Below are 22162 nucleotides of genomic sequence, written 5' to 3' on the forward strand. Positions count from 1 at the left end.
AGAGTCAAATCTGATGCTGTAAAGAACAATAGTGCATAGGAATCTGGAATGTTAGGTCCATGAATCAAGGTAAACTGGATGTGGTCTAGCAGGAGATAGCAAAATTGAGCATTGATGACTTCAGTTCAGTTCAGTAGCTCAGCTGTGTCCGACTCTTTGTGACCCCATGAACCGCAGCATGCCAGGCCTCCCTGTCCATCACCAACTCCCGGAGTTCACTCAAATTCATGTCCATTGAGTCGGTGATGCCATCCAGCCATCTCATCCTCTGTCGTCCCCTTCTCCTCCTGCCTGCCCCTAATCCCTCCCAGCATCAGTCTTTTCCAATGAGTCAACTCTTTGCATGAGATGGCCAAATTACTGGAGTTTCAGCTTTAGCATCATTCCTTCCAAAGAAATCCCAGGACTAATCTCCTTTAGAATGGACTGGCTGGATCTCCTTGCAGTCCAAGGGACTCTCAAGAGTCTTCTCCAACATCACAGTTCAAAAGCATCAATTCTTCAGTGCTCAGCTTTCTTCACAGTCCAACTCTCACATCCATACATGACTACTGGAAAAACCATAGCCTTGACTAGACGGACTTTTGTTTGCAAACTAATGTCTCTGCTTTTGAATATGCTATCTAGGTTGGTCATAACTTTCCTTCCAAGGAGTAAGCGTCTTTTAATTTCATGGCTGCAATCACCATCTGCAGTGATTTTGGAGCCCCCCAAAATAAAGTCTGACACTGTCTCCACTGTTTCCCCATCTATTTCCCATTAAGTGATGGGACCAGATGCCATGATCTTAGTTTTCTGAATGTTGAGCTTTAAGCAAACTTTTTCACCCTCCTCTTTCACTTTCATCAAGAGGCTTTTTTGTTCCTCTTCACTTTCTGCCATAAGGGTGGTATCATCTGCATATCTGAGGTTATTGATATTTCTCCCGGTAATCTTGATTCCAGCTTGTGCTTCTTTCAGCCCAGCGTTTCTCATGATGTATTCTGCGTATAAGTTAAATAAGCAGGATGACAATATACAGCCTTGACGTCCTCCTTTTCCTATTTGGAACCAGTCTGTTGTTCCATGTCCAGTTCTAACTGTTGCTTCCTGACCTGCATATAGGTTTCTCAAGAGGCAGGTCAGGTGGTCTGGTATTCCCATCTCTTTCAGAATCTTCCACAGTTTAGTGTGATCCACACAGTCAAAGGCTTTGGCATAGTCAATAAAGCAGAAGTAGATGTTTTTCTGGAATTCTCTTCCTTATTCCATTGTCCAGCAGATGTTGGCAATTTGATCTCTGGTTCCTCTGCCTTTTCTAAAACCAGCTTGTGGAGAAGGAAATGGCAACCCACTCCAGTAATCTTGCCTGGAAAGCACCATGTACAGAGGAGCCTGGCAGGCTACAGTCCGTGGGGTCACAAGAGTCAGACACAACTTAGCGACTAAACCATCCACCACTACAAAGTGAACATATGCCTAAAGATAATGTGTGAAAAGGATATTTGCCATATACTAGCTAGTTTTTTGGTGGGAGGGTGGGAGTCAAGGAAGACTTGGGGTTATTTTTTCATCAACTTCCATTTTATACTTTTTATAATGACCGTTTTTTGTTTACTAATACTGTAAAACTATGAAAATGAATAAAATACTAAAAGTTTCATATATAAAAAAATAAAACCAGCTTGAACACCTGGAAGTTCATGGTTCCCATACTGCTGAAGCCTGGCTTGGAGAATTTTGAGCACTGATGTCTTAGGTATCAGTGAACTAAAATGGACAGGAATGGGAGAATTTAATTCTGATGATACAGATGACCACTGTATCTACTAACTACTGTAGGGAGGAAGAACTGGAGTAGTCCTCATAATCAACAAGAGTCTGAAATTCAGTACTTGGGTGTGGTCTTAAAAACAACAGAATAATCTCAGTTCATTTCCAAGGCAAACCATTCAACATCACAGTAATTCAAGCTTATGGACCAACCACTGACGCAAAAGAAGCTGAAGTTGACTGGTTCTAAGAAGACCTACCACACCTTCTAGAACCAACACCAAAACAGATGTCTTTTTCATCATAGGGGATTGGAATGCAAAAGTAAGTTAAGAGATACCTGGAATAAGAGGCAAGTTTGGCCTTGGAGTACAAAGTGAAGCAGGGTTAAAGCTAACAGCGTTTTGTCAAGAGAACATGCTGGTCACAGCAAATACCCTTTTCCAACAATACAAAAGAAGACTCGACCATGGACATCACCAGATGGTCAACACTGAAATCAGACTGATTATGTTCTTTGCAGCCAAAGACGGAGAAGCTCTATACAGTCAGCAAAAACAAAACCTGGAGCTGACTGTGGCTCAGATCATGAGCTCCTTATTGCAAAATTCAGGCTTAAATTGAAGAAAGTAAGGAAAACCACTAGGCCATTGAGGCATGACCTAAATCAAATCCCTTATGATTTTACAGTGGAAGTGAAAAATAGATTCAAGGGATTACACCTGATAGAGTGCCTGAAGAACTATGGACAGAGGTTTGCAACATTGTACAAGAGGTGGTGACCAAAACCATCCCAAAGAAAAAGAAAGGCAAGAAGGCAAAGTAGTTGTCTGAGGAGGCTTTACAAACAGCTGAGGAAAGAAGAAAATCAAAAGGTAAGGGAGAAAGGGAAATTTATACCCAACTGAATGCAGACAAATAGCTGTGAAAAGAAGAGAAGCAAAAAACAAAAAAGAAACGGAAAGATATACCCATTTGAATGTAGAGTTCCAAAGACTATCAAGGCAAGATGAGAAAGCCTTCCTCGATGATCAGTGCAAAGAATAGAGGAAAACAATAGAATGGGAAAGACTAGAGATCTCTCCAAGAAAATTAGAGATACCAAGGCAGCATTTCACGCAAAGATGGGCACCATAAAGGACAGAAATGGTATGGGCTTAACAGAAGCAGAAGATATTAAGAAGAGGTGGCAAGAATACACAGAAGAACTGTACAAAAAAGATCTTAATGATCCAGATAACCACGATGCTGTGATCACTCCCCTAGAGCCAGACATCCTGGAATGTGAAGTCAAGAGAGCATTAGGAAGCATCATTATGAACAAAGCTAGTGGAGGCGATGGAATTCCAGTTGAGCTGTTTCAAATCCTAAAAGATGATGCTGCGAACGTGCTGCACTCAGTATGTCAGCAAATTTGGAAAACTCAGCAGTGGTCACAGGATGGGAAAAGGTCAGTTTTCATTCCAATCCTAAAGAAGGGCAATGCCTAAGAATGTTCTAACTGCCATACAAATGTGCTCATTTCATATGTTAGCATATGCTCAAAATCCTTCAATCTAGGCTTCAGCAGTATGCAAACCAAGAATTTACAGAAGCATAAGCTGGGTTTTGAAGAGGCAGGGGAACCAGAGATCAAATCGCCAACATTTGCTGGGTCATGGAGAAAGCAAGGGAGTTCCATAAAAATATCTGCTTCAGCTTCAGTGACTACACTAAAGCCTTTCACTGCATGGATTACAACAAAGTGTGGAAAACTCTTAAAGAGATAGGAATACCAGACCACCTTACCTGTCTCCTGAGAAACCTGTATGTGGGTCAAGAAGCAATAGTTAGAACCAGACACAGAACAATGACTGGGTCTTAATTCAGAAAGGAGTACAAGGCTGTATATTGTCACCTTGCTTATTTAACTTATATGCAGAGTACATCATGCAAAATGCTGAGTTGGATGAATCATAAGCTAGAATCAAGATTGCTTAGTGAAGCAATCCCATTGCTGGGCAGACACACCGAGGAAACCAGAATTGAAAGAGACACGTGTACCCCAATGTTCATCGCAGCACTGTTTATAATAGCCAGGACATGGAAACAACCTAGATGTCCATCAGCAGATGAATGGATAAGAAAGCTGTGGTACATATACACAATGGAGCATTACTCAGCCATTAAAAAGAATACATTTGAATCAGTTCTAATGAGGTGGATGAAACTGGAGCCTATTATACAGAGTGAAGTAAGCCAGAAAGAAAAACACCAATACAGTATACTAACACATATATATGGAATTTAGAAAGATGGTAATGATAACCCTGTATGCGAGACAGCAAAAGAGACACAGATGTTTAGAACAGACTTTTGGACTCTGTGGGAGAGGGAGAGGGTGGGATGATTTGGGAGAATGGCATTGAAACATGTATACTATCAGGTAAGAAATGAATTGCCAGTCTATGTTTGATACAGGATACAGGATGCTTGGAGCTGGTGCATGGGGATGATCCAGAGAGATGATATGGGGTGGGAGGTGGGTTCAGGATTGGGAACGCATGTACACCTGTGGCTGATTCATGTCAATGTATGGCAAAACCAATACAGTATTGTAAAGCAAAATAAAGTAAAAATAAAAATTAAAAAAAAAAAGATTGCTGGGTGAAATATCAACAATGTCAGTATGCGGATGACACCACTCTAACAGCAGAAAGTGAACAGGAACTAAGGGTGAAATAGGACAGTGAAAAAGCTGGCTTGAAACTCAACATTAAAAAAACTAAGACCATGGCATCCAGCCCCATTACTTCATGGCAAACAGATGGGGGAGAAAATGGAAGCAGTGACAGATTTCACTTTCCTGTGCTCCAAAATCACTGCGGACAGTGACTACAGCCATGAAATTAAAAGACGTTTGCTCCTTGGAAGAAAAGTTATGACAAATTTAGACAGTGTCTTATAAAGCAGAGACGTCACTTTGCCAACAAAGGCCTGGATAGTCAAAGCTACAGTTTTTCCAGCAATTATGTATGGATGTGAGAGTTGGACCATAAAGAAGGCTCAACGCCAAAGAATTGATGCTTCTGAATTGTGGTGCTGGAGAAGACTCTTGAGAATCTGTTGGACTGCAAGGAGATCAAACCAGTCAGTCCTAAAGGAAATCAACCCTGAATATTCATTGGAATGACTGTTGCTGAAACTGAAGCTCCAATTCTCTGGCCACCTGACGAGAAGAGCTGACTCACTGGAAAAGACCCTAATGCTGGGAAAGACTGAGGGCAGAAGAAGTGGGCGACAGAGAATGAAGTGGTTGGATGGCAATACCGACTCAATGGACATGAATTTGAGCAAATTCTGGGAGATAGTGAAAGACAGAGAAGCTTGGCGTTCTACAGTCCATGGGGTCACAGAGTCAGACACAGCTTAGTGAAGAAAACAAAATGAAGATGTTAATGAAATAGTAATTAGTGGTAACAATTATTCACCATTGTTAATGTGCTTACTGCTACTGCATTGTACACTTAAAAATTGTTAAAATGGCAACTTTTAATGTTTGTTTTACTATAACTTAAAAAGCAATAATTAAAAATAAATGAAGAATGCCTTTATGTTAAAAAGACATTTAAAAAATGGGCAATGCACCCAATTCACCAATATCTGCATTCCCGATAACCCGGTGATTCTAGTAGGTATTTCCCTGGAGAATCTCTTCCCCATTCACAATGCGGTCTACATAAAGGGCAGTAGAGTTGAAATCCAACTGTTCCTCAATAGAGGAATGGATAAGTAAACAATGAAACACAATGCAGCCATTAAAATCATTGAACTGGATCTCCATGTCACACCACAGAACGGTAAATACCTCCATTAGTGAAAAAGCAGAACTATGCTGATGATAATTTTAAAACACAAAACTACGCCTGTTGCCTGTGATATGCGTGAAAGTGAAAGTGAAGTCGCTCAGTCGTGTCCGGCTCTTTGCGACCCCATGAACTGTAGCCAATCAGGCTCCTCTGTCCATGGAATTTTTCAGAGTACTGGAGTGGGTTGCCATATCCTTCTCCAGGGGATCTTCCCAACCCAGGGATTGAACCCAGGTCCCCCGCATTGCAGGCAGACACTTTACCATCTGAGCCACCAGGGTAGCACTAATAAAAGTACAAAGCAACCACAGAGATGGTTCTGGTTGTTTCTGGAGACAAGACGAAGAAATGAGATGGTGGGCTTTAACTATATCATTAGCATTTTATTCATCTTATTAAAAAAAAACAGATCTGAAGCAAATATGGCAAAATGTTAAACATCTGTTTAACTTGTCTATGACATTATTTCCTGTATGTCTGAAATGTTTCATAATTAAACATTTTAGTGGGAAAAAATCTCAGAGCTCTCTGAAATCCTATTTAATATAAGTGAGATAGGGATCCAAATTTATTTAATTCCAGATGGCTAACCCACTGTTCCCAAACTCCATAGAAAATGCACTTTTACCAAACTCTGTGCACACTGCTCCCACCTAGGAGGCACCTGGAAGATGGAACTTCACCAGGCCAGCCCTGGAGTGGGGGATTCAGTCAGTCACTAAAGCTATTAACTTGGGGGCCCATCAAAAGCTGAAAATGAGAAGCAGTCAGATAGGAATACCATCAATTTTCTGACACCAAAACCTCCAGACTCCCCAGAAAATACGTTGTCTTTTTGCTCTACTTATAGTAATAGTTCCCTACTCAGATCCCAGCCTTGCCCACACTCTGTTCTCATTCCTTCTATACCTCAACCTACCCTCCTTTCTACTAAGTCCACCCAGCATGTAAACCTGCTCCTACCTTAACACGTGAAACAACAAGCACAAAGTCCCACCTTCCCAAGCCCACACCCGTCCCCTTCAAATTCAGACTTCTTCAAAGACTTCCACTTTCTCACCACGGTGCTCAACACCTCAGCTTCACCAGCCCACTGAAACTGCTCTGCAGGAAACCGCCAACGACCTTTGGCACAGAGTCCAACCAAGGACTGGTCAGGGGAGGCTGCAAACAGGGCACTTACCAATCCTCATCTGGCTCCCATCCCTACCATCCAAATTTTTATTTCCATGTTTGTGTGTTGCTTTTATTAAAATAACAATTCCTATGATCGCTCACAAGCAGCTTTTAATTCTTCACTTCCTTGAGGATCAGATGCAGCCAACACCACGGGCCAGTTCCTTCTCAAGACATGTCCTTTCTATGTTCTGTGTCACCACGGTCTCCTTTCTGGCCCCTTCTTCTCGGCAGAGACCGCTTCTGCCCAGGCTTTCAGTGATGGCTTCCTTGAGCTCTGTTCCACTTTTCTCACAATATCCTGTCTCTTTGGGTGGGATTTCATCCATACTACAGCTTCAATCATAACCAGTAGGTTGATGGCTCCGAACACTCTGGGTTCAATTTAGATCTCTCTCCTGAGCTGCGAACCCAGAGATCCCACAGCCTCCTCATATATATACATGGATGCCTATAGCCACTAGTCATCCTATTCAAAACCCAAACCAACGTTTTCCTTTACCAAACCTACTGCTCTTCCCACTATACCCATCTTGGGAACAGAAACCACCATCTATCCAATTGCTCAAGCCAGAGACCTGGGACCCCTTGAATCTCTCCAATAATTCAAATGTCTTCATCCCCGGGCCACCTTGTTTTCTCACCTGGATCACTGTGACCACCTCCTCACTGGTCTCCCAATCATTTGATTCACTCCAGCCAGAGAACATCGATTTTCTAGGAATCAGTGAACTAAGATGGACTGGAATGGGTGAATTTAACTCAGATGACCATTATATCTACTACTGTGAGCAGGAATCCCTTAGAAGAAATGGAGTAGCCATCATGGTCAACAAAAGATGCAGTACCAAAATGCAGTACATGGATGCCATCTCAAAAACAACAGAATGATCTCTGTTCGTTTCCAAGGCAAACCATTCAATATCATGGTAATCCATGACTATGCCCCAACCAGTAACACTGAAAAAGCTGAAGTTGAATGGTTCTATGAAGAACTACAAGACCTTCTAGAACTAACACCCCAAAAAGAATGTCCGTATCATATAGGGGACTGGAATGCAAAAGTAGGAAGTCAAGAAAGGAGTAACAGACAAATTTGTCCTTGGAGTACAGAATGAAGAAGGGGAAAGGCTAATAGAGTTCTGCCAAGAGAACGCACTGGTCATAGCAAACACCCTCTTCCAACAACACAAGAGAAGACTCTACACATGGACATCACCAGATGGTCAACACCGAAATCAGATTGATTATATTCTTTGCAGCCAAAGATGGAGAAGCTCTATACAGTCAGCAAAAACAAGACCAGGAGCTGACTGTGGCTCAGATCAAGAACTCCTTATTGCCAAATTCAGACTTAAATTGAAGAAAGTGGGGGAAACCACTAGACCATTCAGGTATGACCTAAATCAAATCCCTTATGACTATACAGTGGAAGTGAGAAATAGATTTAAGGGGCTAGATCTGATAAGAGTGTCTGATGAAGTATGGACAGAGGTTCATGACATTGTACAGGAGACAGGGATCAAGACCGTCCCCAAGAAAACGAAATGCAAAAAAGCAAAATGGCTGTCTGAGGAGGCCTTACAAATAGCTGTGAAAAGAAGAGAAGCCAGAAGCAAAGGAGAAAAGGAAAGATATAAGCATCTGAATGCAGAGTTCCAAAGAATAGCAAGGAGAGATAAGAAAGCCTTCCTCAGCAATCAATGCAAAGAAATAGAGGAAAACAACAGAATGGGAAAGACTAGAGATCTCTTCAAGAAAATTAGAGATACCAAGGGAACATTTCATGCAAAGGTAGGCACAATAAAGGACAGAAATGGTATGGACCTAACATAAGCAGAAGATATTAAGAAGATATTAAGAATACACAGGAGAACTGTACAAAAAAGATCTTCACGACCCAGATAATCATGATGGTGTGATCACTCACATTCAACTAGAGCCAGATATCCTGGAATGTGAAGTCAAGTGGGTCTTAGGAAGCATCACCACAAACAAAGCTAGTGGAGGTGACGGAATTCCAGTTGAGCTATTTCAAATCCTAAAAGATGATGCTGTGAAAGTGCTGCACTCAATATGTCAGCAAATTTGGAAAACTCAGCAGTGGCCACAGGACTGGAAAAGGTCAGTTTAGAATGCTCAAACTACCGCACAATTGCATTCATCTCACACGCTAGTAAAGTAATGCTCAAAATTCTCCAAGCCAGGCTTCAGTAATATGTGAACCGTGAACTCTCAGATGTTCAAGCTGGTTTTAGAAAAGGCAGAGGAGCCAGAGATCAAATTGCCAACATCTGATGGATCATGGAAAAAGCAAGAGAGTTCCAGAAAAACATCTACTTCTGCTTTATTGATTATGCCAAAGCCTTTGACTGTGTGGATCACACTAAACTGTGGAAGATTCTGAAAGAGATGGGAGTACCAGACCACTTGACCTGCCTCTTGAGAAACCTGTATGCAGGTCAGGAAGCAACAGTTAGAACTGTACATGGAACAACAGACTGGTTCCAAATCGGGGGAGTACATCAAGGCTGTATATTGTCATCCTGCTTATTTAACTTATATGTAGAGTACATCATGAGAAACACTGGGCTGGATGAAGCACAAGGTGGAATCAAGACTGCCAGGAGAAATATCAATAACATCCAATATGCAGATGACACCACCCTTATGGCAGAAAGCAAAGAAGAACTAAAGAGCTTCTTGATGAAAGTGAAAGAGGAGAGTGAAAAAGTTGGCTTAAAGCTCAATGTTCAGAAAACTCTGATCATGGCATCCAGTCCCATCACTTCATGGCAAATAGATGAGGAAACAGTGGCTGACTTTATTTTTGGGGGCTCCAAAATCACTGCAGATGGTGATTGCAGCCATGAAATTAAAAGACACTTGCTCCGTGGAAGGAAAGTTATGACCAACCTAGACAGCATATTAAAAAGCAGAGATATTACTTTGTCAACAAAGGTCAGTCTAGTCAAGGTTACAGTTTTTCCAGTAGTCATGTATGGATGTGAGAGTTGGACTATAAACAAAGCTGAGCGGCAAAGAATTGATGCTTTTGAACTGTGGTGTTGGAGAAGACTCTTGAGAGTCCCTTGGACTGCAAGGAGATCCAGCCAGTCTGTTCTAAAGAAGATCAGTCCTGGGTGTTCATTGGAGGGACTGATGTTGAAGCTGAAACTCCAGTACTTTGGCCACCTGATGTGAAGAGCTGAGTCATTTGAAAAGACCCTGATGCTGGGAAAGATTGAGGGCAGGAGGAGAAGGGGACAAACAGAGGATGAGATAGTTGGATGGCATCACCGAGTCAGTGGACATGGGTTTGGGTAGACTCCGGGAGTTGGTGATGGACAGGGAGGCCTGGCATGCTGCAGTTCATGGGGTCGCAAAGAGTCCAACACGACTGAGCGACTGAACTGAACTGAAGCAGAGCGAGCCGTCAAAACCAACAGTGAATTTGTCAGCATCTGCTCAAAAGATCAGGCTGGCAGAAAGTTCATTCGGGTTTTTTCTAGGACAGCTTATGCGAAAACCTGAATGAACTTTTTGGCCAACCCAATACTTCATTGGTTTCCCCTTTTTCAGATTGTCTAAACTCCTCAACACAGGTGCAGAGCTTAGTGTGACGTGACTTGTCCCCTAGCGACTGCCCAGCCTCACCTCCCGTAGTTCCCTCCAGTCAGTGCACAGCTATCAATCTCTCCCATCTCCAAGCATTTTGAATTCCATGAACCTTCCACCTGGAACACCCTCTCCTTCCCATTCCTACAGTGGCTGGAATAACTCCTCATCCTTCTACTGCCAGTTCAAAGGTCACCTTCCCCAGAGGTCTCCCCTCGACCTGGGTTAGTTCTTTGTGTGTTCCCCTATGAAAAATACCTCACCCATCAGAGAGTCTGCCTGTGTGCTGTGGCTATTTGTATAATGTCTGTCTCCTGACAGCAAAACTAGGTCTCTCGGTCAGCATTTCCTCTCCAGTTGTCTGTCATAGTGCTTGGCACAGGGCACACTGTCAGTAGCTATGAGGAAAGTGAAGTCTTTGCCTTCAGTTCTCAGTGTTACGGAACATACAAACAAGTAAAGAAATATATAGAACACAATGAAGTAAGTGCTATAATAGATTATATATGTGTGTGGGTGCTGTGGATTGCTGTCATCTGAATGTCTGTGTCTCCCTAACATTTGTAGGTTGAAATCCTCATGCCCACTATGATGGTATCAGGAGAGGGTTCTGTCAGAGATGCTTAGCTCATGAGGTTGGAGCCCTCACGAATGGGATTAATACTCTTATGAAAGAGACCCCACAGAGCTCCTTTGTGAGGATACAAGAAGTCTGGGACTGGAAGAGGGTCCTCACCCAACCTTACTGGCACCCCAGTCTCAGACTTCAGCTTCCAGAACTTGAGAAATAAATTTCTGATGTTTATAAGCTACCTAGCCTGTGGTAGTTTGTTACAGCAGCCCAAATAGGCTAAGATGTGGATATATGTGGATGCGGATGTACTGATTTATGAAGCACTGAAAGAACACAATGAACTTTCTGGGCTAGCCAAGAAAGGTCACAAAAAATACAGTGACATTTGAAATGGTTCATCATTCATTCAGTGAATAATCTCTGGGCATCTACTTGGTGCCAGGCACTGTGGAAGACACTGAGGATACAGCAGAAAATAAGACAGTCAGATATTGTCCCTGACTTCCTGGAGCTTATTCTAGTGGGGATAGACAAAGAAATTAAACCCAAACAATAAGCTAATTTCAGGAAATGACACATGCTTTGAAGAATGTAAAACACCACAGGAGTTTACCAGGATGAAGGCAGAAGAGTGTGTGTGTCTGTGTGCCTGTCAGGTCTCCCTGTGGAGGTGTCACAGGGATATATAATCCAAATGAGAGGTTGGAGACAGCCATTCAGAGATCTCTAGGCAGAGGAAACAGACCCAGTGGTTCAAAAGACAGGAAGAGGGACTTCCCTGGTGGTCCAGTGATAAGACTGTGCTCCCAATGCTGGGGGCCTGGGTTCAGTCCTTGTTTGGGAAAACTAGATCCCACATGCCCCAACTAAGTTCCAGTGCAGCCAAATAAACAAATAGTTTTTAAAAAACAAACAACAACAAAAAATCAAAGGGCAGGAAGAAGAGCAGTGGGACAGAAATGCAGTAAGATTTTATATATCTAACCCAGACCCTGTCCTGGAGTTCCAGAATTAGAGAGCCAACTACCAACTGACCATCACCACTGGGAGATCTACTAGGCATTTTGAACTTCATATGTCCAACACCAGCCTACTTTACTCCTCCACATCCGTTCCCTCCCACTTAACTAAATGATAATTCCATTTTTCCAGCTGCTCAAGCTAAAGGCCCTGGAATCATTGTGGACTCCCCCTCACATCCAATCCTTCAACAAATCTTATTGGCTCTATCTTCAAAATCTGCTTCAAAAGCAGCAGAATCTGGCTGCTTTCCCCTTTCTCTGCTGCTACCACCCCAGTCTGCTCTGAAGTATTTGGGTCTTATCATTATGCCAGGCAGAATTATGGAAGGCTTTCCAGAACTCGGTAGAGAAGTGACACTTGCTCAGAGTGGTGTGTTAGAGCCAACTCGGGCCAGTTCACAAGAGCCAAGTGGTAAGTTTTCAGGAATGTTGCACTATGATTGACGTCATAGTGAAAGCATGAATTTGGCCATGGTGGGGATATTTATACCATGGATATTGGCAGACATTACACCTGGGCTCCCCCCTCCCCCACCCCACCCTACCTGGGCGATCCTAGTGTCCCACACTTACCACCACACAACTGCATGTGCAAATTTGTATTGCGTAAAGAGAACTCTTGTGTCCTGGCTCTCTACAGGCGTATATGTTTGTGAATACACATTAGATCACCTGAGGAACTTGGCCTACCAGACAGCTGCCTGCCTGAATTCCTTTAAGTACCACAACACCAGGAAACTTTGTTAAGAGGCTGTTGGAGATGATGTAGGTGAGAGATGAAGGTATGAAGCATATGAGAGAAGAGGACAGCTATGAGAGAAATGCAGAAGAAGAATGAAGGAGCTTCATTATCGACTCTGATTCCTTTCCTCTACATCACTTCTCAGCTTTGTAATCACACGCTCATTTTTGTGATTCTTTAACCTCTGCCTTCCTCTCCTGCCTGCAGTCCATGAGGGTAGGGGCTGCATGTCTGCCCACCACTGCATCTCCAGAGTGGAGCCCAGTACCGACTCCAGCACGACCTCACTACAGAGTCAGTAAGTGCAGAAAGGAGGACAAAGTGAAGAAGAGTCAGTAATGAAACTCAGGTGTCCAGCTTAGGGGAAAGGAGAAACCCAGATAAAAGTGTGGTTGGTTGGTAGGAATGGAAATTGATACAACTTCTATGGAGGACAGTGTACATGTGTGCTAATGCGCTTCAGTTGTGTCCGACTCTTTGTGACCCCATGAACTGTAGCCCACTAGGCTCCTCTATCTATGGAATTCTCCAGGCAAGAATACTGGACTGGGTTGCCATATCCTCCTCCAGGGGATCTTCCCAACCCAGGGATGGAATCCAAACCTCTTACATCTCCTTCATGGGCAGACAGGCTCTTTACCACTAGCACCACCTGGGAAGCCCAGAGAACAGTAGAGCTTCCTTAAAAACCTAAAACTACCATATGATGCACCAATCCCACCACTGGGTATACACCCTGAGAAAACCATAATTCAAAAAGACATATGCACTCCAGTGTTCAGTGCAGCACTATTTACAATAGGCAGGACATGGAAGCAGCCTCAACGTTCATCAACAGAAGAGACAAAGAAGATGTGGTACATATATACAGTGGGGTATTAGCCATAAAAAGGAACGATACTGGGTCATTTGCAGTGATGCGGATGAACCTAGATTCTGTTATATAGAGTGAAGTCAGAAAGAGAAAAACAAATACCATATATTAATGTGTATATACAGAATCTATGAAATGGTACTGATGAACCTATCTGCAGGGCAGGAATAGAGATGCAGACACAGAGAATGGACTTCTGGGCACAGTAGGGTAAGGAGTAGGTGGGATGGATTAACCGAGCAGCACTGACATGTGTGCACTGCCATGTGTAAAGCAGGCAGCTGGCAGGCAGCTCCTGTACAGCGCAGGGAGCGCAGCTCGGGGCTATGCGCTCATCTAGAGGAGTGGGGTGTGGGGGCGGGGACAGAGGAGGCTCAAGAGTGGGAGCATATATGTACACATATAGCTGTTTCACGTTGTTGTAGAGCAGAACCTAATACAACATTGTAAAGCAATTATACACCAATTAAAAAAAAATAGAAGTGCCTGTGAAAATTGAGGCAGTGACGCAAAGCTGGAAATACGAGTCTTACACTTAGGGTCTAGGGCCTGGTAGACACTCTTGACTATACCACACAACCCTGCGCTCTTCCCTTAGACTCTGAGTTGTCACTGTCAGACTGTCAACGTCCCTCTCCCAAGACTCACCCGAACTTCAGCCTCCCGGGGCCTCCCGTTGAGGTCACACTTGGACCCATTGCCATAGGTCTGGCTGTGGTAGCGTTTCAGGCGATGCTGCTTGGAGGCCTGGGGAGGACATCAGGCATGAGGCAGGGGTTTGAGAAAGACAGCAAGGAGGAAGAAAAAGAGCACTCCCTCCTAAGACGAAGCCCAGAGAAGCACGTCAGTTAATCCTGCCCCTCCCCTTCTCCACAGAGCTCTCAGTCTGCAGCCCAGACCCCTTTCTCTCCCAGTCCCGCACCCCTGCCACCTTTGCTGTTTCATCATCCCAGTCGAAGGCCGATTGGTAGTAGCCAAGATAGAGGACTTCACCTTTGATCTCTGAATCTGCAAGAGAGAGCACAGTGAAGCACTGTTACCCTGTTCTCAGAGGACTGGGAGGGAAGGGAACTGGGGAGGCAGGTCACCTTCCATGACAGGTTTCTGAGGGCTTAGGGAAAACATAGGTGGAACTCACCTTCCATATGGTACTGCTGGATGTGGCGTCCATAACAGAATTCATATGTCCACCAGTCCTTGGTCTGACAATAAAAGAAAAAAGAACTGTCAGGGGGATGGAATGCAGACATCTCTTCTTGGAAACCAAAATCTCTCCTGGCCTCAAAACACATAACCACTGATTTACTTCTCATCTCCTTATTCTTAATCCTCCAGATTCTTGGTGAGGAGGGCTCTTTGTCTTCTGTAACTTGGAGAGAGACTTCTACAGCCTAGTTGGTTTACTACTCTCCTCTTTCTAAATATTAAAAAAAAATTTTTTTTTCTTTGTAAAATTTTTTTAATCCTTCTTTGTTGTCCACAAAGATAAGAAATCATGATATCCTTGAAGCACTCAGACCAGGGAAACATGGAATATCAAAGTATTAATTGATCTTCCTTGTACTGTTTTAGTTACTGTGGATACAGCTGTGAACAAGATAAATTCTCTGATTTCACAGACTTACATTCTAGTACTAGGATTCAGACCAAAAATAAACAAACTGATAATTCAGTTAATAATTTCAGGTCATGAAAAGTTGCCATGATGAAAATAAAACAGGACACTGGGCAGAGAGTGACAGGGAAAGGGGTGACTTAACCAGGAAAGTTTCTCTAAGGGAGTACCCCTACTGCCTCAGCCTGACCCCTTTAAGCACCTCAATATTAGCTTAATCTTTATTCTGAGATTTTCTATCCTAACACTCCTCTATAATCAGCAAAGTATCATCATTGGTTACAGGATTCTTTGCTTTTTTCCTGTCTGTACAATATGCCTGCTCCTTCAATGGCCTTCTTAACACCTACAGATACTCTGATCACTCCTCATTCACAGACACACTGTGAATAGATAACAAGTTCCCAAATAGATAACTAGTTTCCATGCCCTCCTTCCCTCTATCCCAGTTCCTTTCACCTTCAGCAGGCAGGGAGCATCTTTCATCGGGCTCAACAACTCAGGGATCCCAGGCCCTTGGTAAGCAGGTGCCTCCTCCTCCCTTTCACGCTGGAAGTGAATAGCTCCAGCTGGCAGGCGACATTCATAGCGCTGCTTGTACTTAGAGGAGACAATCACCACGTCCGAAGCTTGGCTCTGGGAAAGAAGTGGGGGTCGGGGGACAGGGAGGCAAACAGAGGTTTGGGATCAGGGAGAACAACGAGATCCCTCTTCACATAATGGGGAGGAGTCCAGTCAAGACAGAGTGAGCCACAAGTCCTCCAGCGGTGTTCAGCGGGTGAGGGGAGAGGGCACTCCCACTTTTTCACAGGGGAGGAGTCTGAGTGTTTCAATAGGGAACTGGGACCTGAAGTTGACAGAGGGAAGCCCCACCCCTCCCAGTCCCTGGCCCCAGGGGAATGGGTCTTTGACTACGATCTTCAGGAATCCTCATAAAACCGCTGCTCACTCTTCCCGATTCTCCTTAGGCTTCCGCCACAAACTCCACAGCTGCCCTTTTTCCTCTACCTTCTCCTTCCCTTTCTGCCCAGGACCCTTGCCCCTTTACGCCTCCTCACCTGGCCTCCCATGACAGGCAACGGCAGTATCTCGATCCCATAACGCATCTCACTCAGCTCCTCCAGGTTCAGGCTCCCGACCCCGCCGGTCAGACTTGCGGGTAACAGGAGCCCCAGAAGTAGCAGTCCCAACAGACTGGACAGCAGCGTTTCCGCCGCCATCTTTCGTTCCCCTTCTAATCCAGAACAACTCCTTCCGCCCTAAACCTGGCGGCGGCCTCATCCCGCCCATAACGCCCCAAGGTCTTATTGGCGAAACTTTCTGTCCCTCTCACGTGCCCTATTCCCATTTGTCAACGTAGCTCTAAAGCCCACGAGGAGGTGTATCATGACAATTAGCAAAATCACTCGCTACGCGTGATTGGTTGAAGAGGCCAACCAATCACCAATGATATCGGACCCCCTCCTCCCCTCTCCCAGTTCCAGGGAGGCGCGGTCTACACGCCGGGCCCAGTTAAGCAGTTTTTTGTGTGTGTTTTTTTCTTTTCTGTTCTAGCCCAGCTGTTGTACGCATTTCTGATTGCTTTTTAAGTCATTTTTTGTACTGTGTCTGGCCGCCGCCAAGCGGACTTTGAGGTGGATGGGGGCGTGCACACAATACTCTTGAAAGCTACTTAATACTTGTTACAAAACAATTATTGTATAGTAGCATTCCTCTTTCCATTTTACATACATATTTAGGTGATCTGGTAATTTGTGTCAAAACCTTTCTGGACGATCCTGCAGTTGTCTTCCAATAAAAATAGTCGTGTCCGACTCTGTGAACCCACGGGCTGTAGCCCACCAGGCTCCTCCGTCCATGGGATTCACCAGCCACGAATACTGGAGTGGGTTGCCGACCCAGGGATCGGAATCGAACCCAGGTCTCCCACATTGCAGGCAGACACTTCAACCTCTGAGCCACCAGGGAAGCCCACAAAGAAATAATGGGAACTTCCAGTTGAAAACTGGGAGCTGGACAGCTGCGAGTGACAAACGTAGGTATTGTCTTCCAGACCACTTAGGAACAAAGGGAAAGGAGACAGCAGCAACATTTCAGAAGCTAGAAAGCAAATGGAGGAATGGGAACTGATTAAGTAATCCTGAGAAATTGATTCCTAAACAAACATAAACAAGATCATGACTATATCTTTGGAAAAACTTATCTGGAGACTCTGTCCCGCCCAACAGAGAAATCCCAAAGATATTTTCATCAGGGTTCTCTTAAAGAAACAAGATGAGGGAATCCTACATTTACGTTCTTGGCGGAGAATCCTGCACTGCAGGGAGATTCTTCTCTGTCTGAGCCACCAGGGAAGCCCTCGAGCCCTAGCAGGCACACAAGCTTTCCAATCAGTTTTTTGATAGCCTCACTCCAAAATATAAGCGGACAGCCAAGGATCATAAAACATTTAAGGAATGTCTGTAATATACAAAGAAGAAAACAAAACAAGAAGAAGAAGAAAAGCAGCAACTCAGAGGAAACAAATTGCAAGGGAGAAAAAGCAACCGAAAATTAATTCAAACAAACAAAACCCCATCAGTAAGAGTCTCAGATAAATAATATAGTGTGTGCATAAAATTATAGCAGGAGCAGGGCGGAGCGAGCACCCCAGACCTGGGACCCGCGTTTGATCGTGCAGTTCTCGCCGCCTAGTTAGGGCAGGCGGAGGAGGGGACCTCCAACCGCGATCCCCGTGGGAGTGTGTTTTCCCTGTCCCACGGAGGCCGCGCCTCCCTCGCCGGACCTGAAAGAGAAAAGAGCAAAGCTTGCAGAGGCTGCAGAGAGAAGACAGAAGGAGGCTGCATCTCTGAGTATTCTGAATGTTCAGTCTGTGGAAGAAAAGAGAAAGAAAAAGGAAAAATAGAAAAAGAAATGGCTACATCTGAACCCCCACCAGAAGGTGGACTTGGACAATTTTAAAAAGCATGACTGTAAGAGTCTACTGCCAATAACTATACCTGCAATCAAGTGGACATCCTCAATTTAATTTCTTCTCTTTGAATAAATGAAGATTCAGACTTTTTAATTTTAGAGCTCTTAAGTGCAGTGCTTTTTCAAAACTGAATATTGAAAATCCTTTTCATTGTCAGACTTAGAAAATGTCCAGACCTTTCATTAAATATTTATTTTCCCTACATGTGCTCTTCTGCAGACACTGGGTGATTTGCCATTTTTCAGTAGTCAGAACATGGAACTAAATTGTGAATATATATTTATATTGCATGGAAAAAATTTGCATATGTCTCAAATATTCAAATTTGCACTTGTATTTCCCCTCCTTTATAAAGTGATCTAGCTGTTTTTAATTTGCCACTTAATCTTATATCTCATTACCTCATTATATGTGAAGATTTTTGCTTAAAATTTCAGATGTTCAAGCTGGTTTTAGAAAAGGCAGAGGAACCAGAGATTAAATTGCCAACATTCGCTGAATCATCGAGAAAGCAAGAGAGTTCCAGAAAAACATCTATTTCTGCTTAATTGACTATGCCAAAGCCTTTGACCATGTGAATCACACTAAACTGTGGAAGATTCTGAAAGAGATGGGAGTACCAGACCACCTGACCTGCCTCTTGAGAAACCTGTATGCAGGTTCAGGAAGCAATAGTTAGAACTGGACATGGAACAACAGACTGGTTCCAAATAGGAAAAGGCGTATGTCAAGGCTGTATATTGTCACCCTGCTTATTTAACTTATATGCAGAGTACATCATGAGAAACACTAGGCTGGAAGAAGCAAAAACTGGAATCAAGATTGCCGGGAGAAATATCAATAACCTCAGATATGCAGATGACACCACCCTTATGGCAGAAAGTGAAGAGGATCTAAAAAGCCTCTTGATGAAAAGTGAAAGAGGAGAGTGAAAAAGTTGGCTTAAAGCTCAACATTCAGAAAACGAAGATCATGACATCTGGTCCCATCACTTAATGGGAAATAGATGGGGAAACAGTGGAAACAGTGTCAGACTGTATTTTTAGGGGCTCCAAAATCCCTGCAGATGGTGATTGCAGCCATGAAATTAAAAGACGCTTACTCCTTGGAAGGAAAGTTATGACCAACCTAGATAGCATATTCAAAAGCAGAGACATTAGTTTGCAAACAAAAGTCCATCTAGTCAAGGCTATGGTTTTTCCAGTAGTCATGTATGGATGTGAGAGTTGGACTGTGAAGAAGGCTGAGCACCGAAGAACTGATGCTTTTGAACTGTGGTGTTGGAGAAGACTCTTGAGAGTCCCTTGGACTGCAAGGAGATCCAACCAGTTCATCCTAAAGGAGACCAGTCCTGGGTGTTCTTTGGAAGGACTGATGTTGAAGCTGAAACTCCAGTACTTTGGCCACCTCATGCGAAGAGTTGACTCATTGGAAAAGACTCTGATGCTGGGAGAGATTGGGGGCAGGAGGAGAAGGGGACGACAGAGGATGAGATGGCTGGATGGCATCACCGACTCCATGAACATCACTTTGAGTGAACTCCGGGAGTTGGTGATAATAGGGAGGCCTGGCGTGCTGCAATTCATGGAGTCACAAAGAGTCGGACATGACTGAGCGACTGAACTGACTGACTGGAGACTCAGTGCCTTTTGAACCATCAGGGAAAATCTTGAAAAATTATTTGAAGGGCTTATATGAAGGAACACTGTAAATTTTTAGAACTTACTAAGAAGTTAATATTTCTGGAAAACATTAAACTTCTTATAATTTATTTTCTACCTCTGTGGCTTATAAAATTGACATACTCTGTTTTACATTATAATGAAGTTTTTCTTTTGCTTGCTTAATTTAAAATTATATATTGGTGATGCCATCAGAGGGCAGTGATGTACAATATACAGTATTAGATTCAACTCTATAAAGATCTTTGTAGTAATTGAATGAGTTAAACTAAGAATCTGGATGGGTTATACTTAGTGCTAATGTTGTTTGTCCAAATTTCATAGGTGTTTTTATTATTTTGTATTTATTAAAAAATGATTATAAGATTTTTATAGATGTGAAATTGCCAAGGCAAGTATGAATGTATGAAAGAAATATGTAGGTACTCTATTTTAGAAGTCTACTTTAAACAAATATATTGCAAGGTAATTCTATGTGGTGCACTGCCATAAACTTTTTAGATTTTTGTTCATTGGTAATACGTATTATAGAATTTTTGGCCTTTTGAGTTTTTAATATATAATAAGCTAAAGTAGGAGAATTACTGCATTTTTTAATTTGGTTGCTATTTTGGATGATAAGGCCAAAGTCTGAGCCCTAAATTGGAATTTTCAGGTATTAAGTCCAATAAGAATTATAAATTAAATAACCAACTCACCTTATTTACAAAAAGGAAACTGGACTACTATCTTGCTCATCCCTCCTACAAATCTTGTTTTATATTGCAGTATATTATGTATTTTAATTTTAAAGAGTTTGAACTGTAATATAGATCTCTTGACTCCTCATTGGAAAAATCATTTTCTTTGATTATTGAATGAAATATCCTGTGACTATCCAGGCAAGATATGTAGTTATAGACAGGTTCAATTTTCTTTATCCTTTAGAGAATTGGTGGTATGTTTGTTCATGAAAGATCGTGAAGTCATTGGATTATATTTTAGAAATAAAATTTTTGACTTAAAATTTACAACAGAAATTTATTATTTTTTTTAAGGAAGCAATTTTTAAAAGCAGCTACTATTCAGAGGAAAAAAAAGAGCTCTTGGAAATCAAAACCAGTAAAAATAAAAATTCAATAGAAATTCAATAGAAAGACTAGAGGATAAAGTTGAAAATTAATGGTTGGGAATCTGCCTGCCAATGCAGGAGACATGGCTTCAATCCCTGATCCATGAAGATTCCACAAGCCTCAGAGCAACTAAGCCTTTGCACCACAACTCCTGATCCAGCGCTCTAGACCCTGGGGTCTGCAACAGGAGAAGCCACTCCAGTGAGAAGCCTGAGCATCACAATGAAGTGATCCCTCTCTCCACAACTAGAGAAAGGTCATGCATGCAAAAGTGAAGACCCAGTGCAGCCATAAATAAACAAATAAGTAAGTCTTTGAAAGAAAGAAAGAAAATGAAATTTGTCCTACTTTAGGAGAAAATTAATAAAAAGTAAAGGATCAGTCCAGCAGGTCCAGCATCTGAATATTGCATACGTGGGTGCTCAGTTGCTTCAGTTGTATCCAACTCTTTGCGACCCCCATGAACCACAGCCCAATCAGCTCCTCTGTCCATGGGATTCTCCAGGCAGGAATACTAGAGCGGGTTGCCATTCCCTCATCCAGGGGGTCTTCCCGACCCAGAGACTGAATCTGGGTCTCCTGCGTCACGGGTGGATTCTTTCCACCGAGCCACCGGGAAAGCCTCTCTGAATAGCGAGGGTTTCGCAAAAAGAACAGAGACTCAGAAAGGAAGAAATCATCACCAAAATTATTTTAAAGTATTGTGTTATCCTAAAATGAAGAAAGTCTCTAAATTGGAAGGGCGCACTGATAGCAAACCCACACCAAATCCTTCATCATAGAATTTCAGAACACTGGACACAAACAAACAATTCTAAGAGCTTCCAGAGAAAAAGGACAAGTTGCATACAAAGATCAAGAATCAGAATAGCATTTGGCTTATCAAAACTCTATAAGATAGAAGACAGTAAAGACTGGCTTCGAAATTTTGAAGAAAACTGTTTCCAACCTAGAATTCTATTAATACACACAGCCAAACTATGATCTAACTATGAGTCCAGAATAAAGACAATTTCAGACATGCAATTCAAAATACAGATATTCCATGCATTGTTCTTCAGAAAGTTAGGAGAGGATTTATTCAGTTCAGTTCAGTCGCTCAGTCGTGTCCAACTCTTTGCAACCGACCCCATGAATCGCAGCACTCCAGGCCTCCCTGTCCATGACCAACTC

General features: G+C 43.0%; 1 protein-coding gene and 1 pseudogene across 8 annotated transcripts in view; one reads left to right on the forward strand and one right to left on the reverse strand.

Moving 5' to 3' along the window:
• OS9 (OS9 endoplasmic reticulum lectin) overlaps nucleotides 1-16584 on the reverse strand; it is a 35669-nt gene extending 19085 nt beyond the window's left edge. For 4 of the 8 annotated variants that reach the window (XM_069584810.1, XM_069584806.1, XM_069584808.1 and 1 more), the window contains exons 1-5: nucleotides 16280-16506; nucleotides 15681-15857; nucleotides 14745-14808; nucleotides 14529-14614; nucleotides 14255-14353 (exon numbers count right to left, since the gene is read on the reverse strand). In XM_069584810.1, the coding sequence (XP_069440911.1) occupies nucleotides 14255-14353; nucleotides 14529-14614; nucleotides 14745-14808; nucleotides 15681-15857; nucleotides 16280-16441 (588 nt within the window). In that variant the 5' untranslated portion in view covers nucleotides 16442-16506. Of the gene's footprint in view, nucleotides 1-14254; nucleotides 14354-14528; nucleotides 14615-14744; nucleotides 14809-15680; nucleotides 15858-16279 lie in introns of all 8 variants that reach the window. The other 4 variants (XM_069584809.1, XM_069584804.1, XM_069584811.1 and 1 more) reach the window with 2 other exon arrangements.
• A 1093-nt stretch (nucleotides 16585-17677) lies between these two features.
• LOC138436355 (small VCP/p97-interacting protein pseudogene) lies at nucleotides 17678-18191 on the forward strand (annotated as a pseudogene).
• Nucleotides 18192-22162: the final 3971 nt, after the last annotated feature.

Source organism: Ovis canadensis, chromosome 3 (assembly GCF_042477335.2).
Source record: "Ovis canadensis isolate MfBH-ARS-UI-01 breed Bighorn chromosome 3, ARS-UI_OviCan_v2, whole genome shotgun sequence".
NCBI classification, from domain to species: Eukaryota; Metazoa; Chordata; class Mammalia; order Artiodactyla; family Bovidae; genus Ovis; species Ovis canadensis.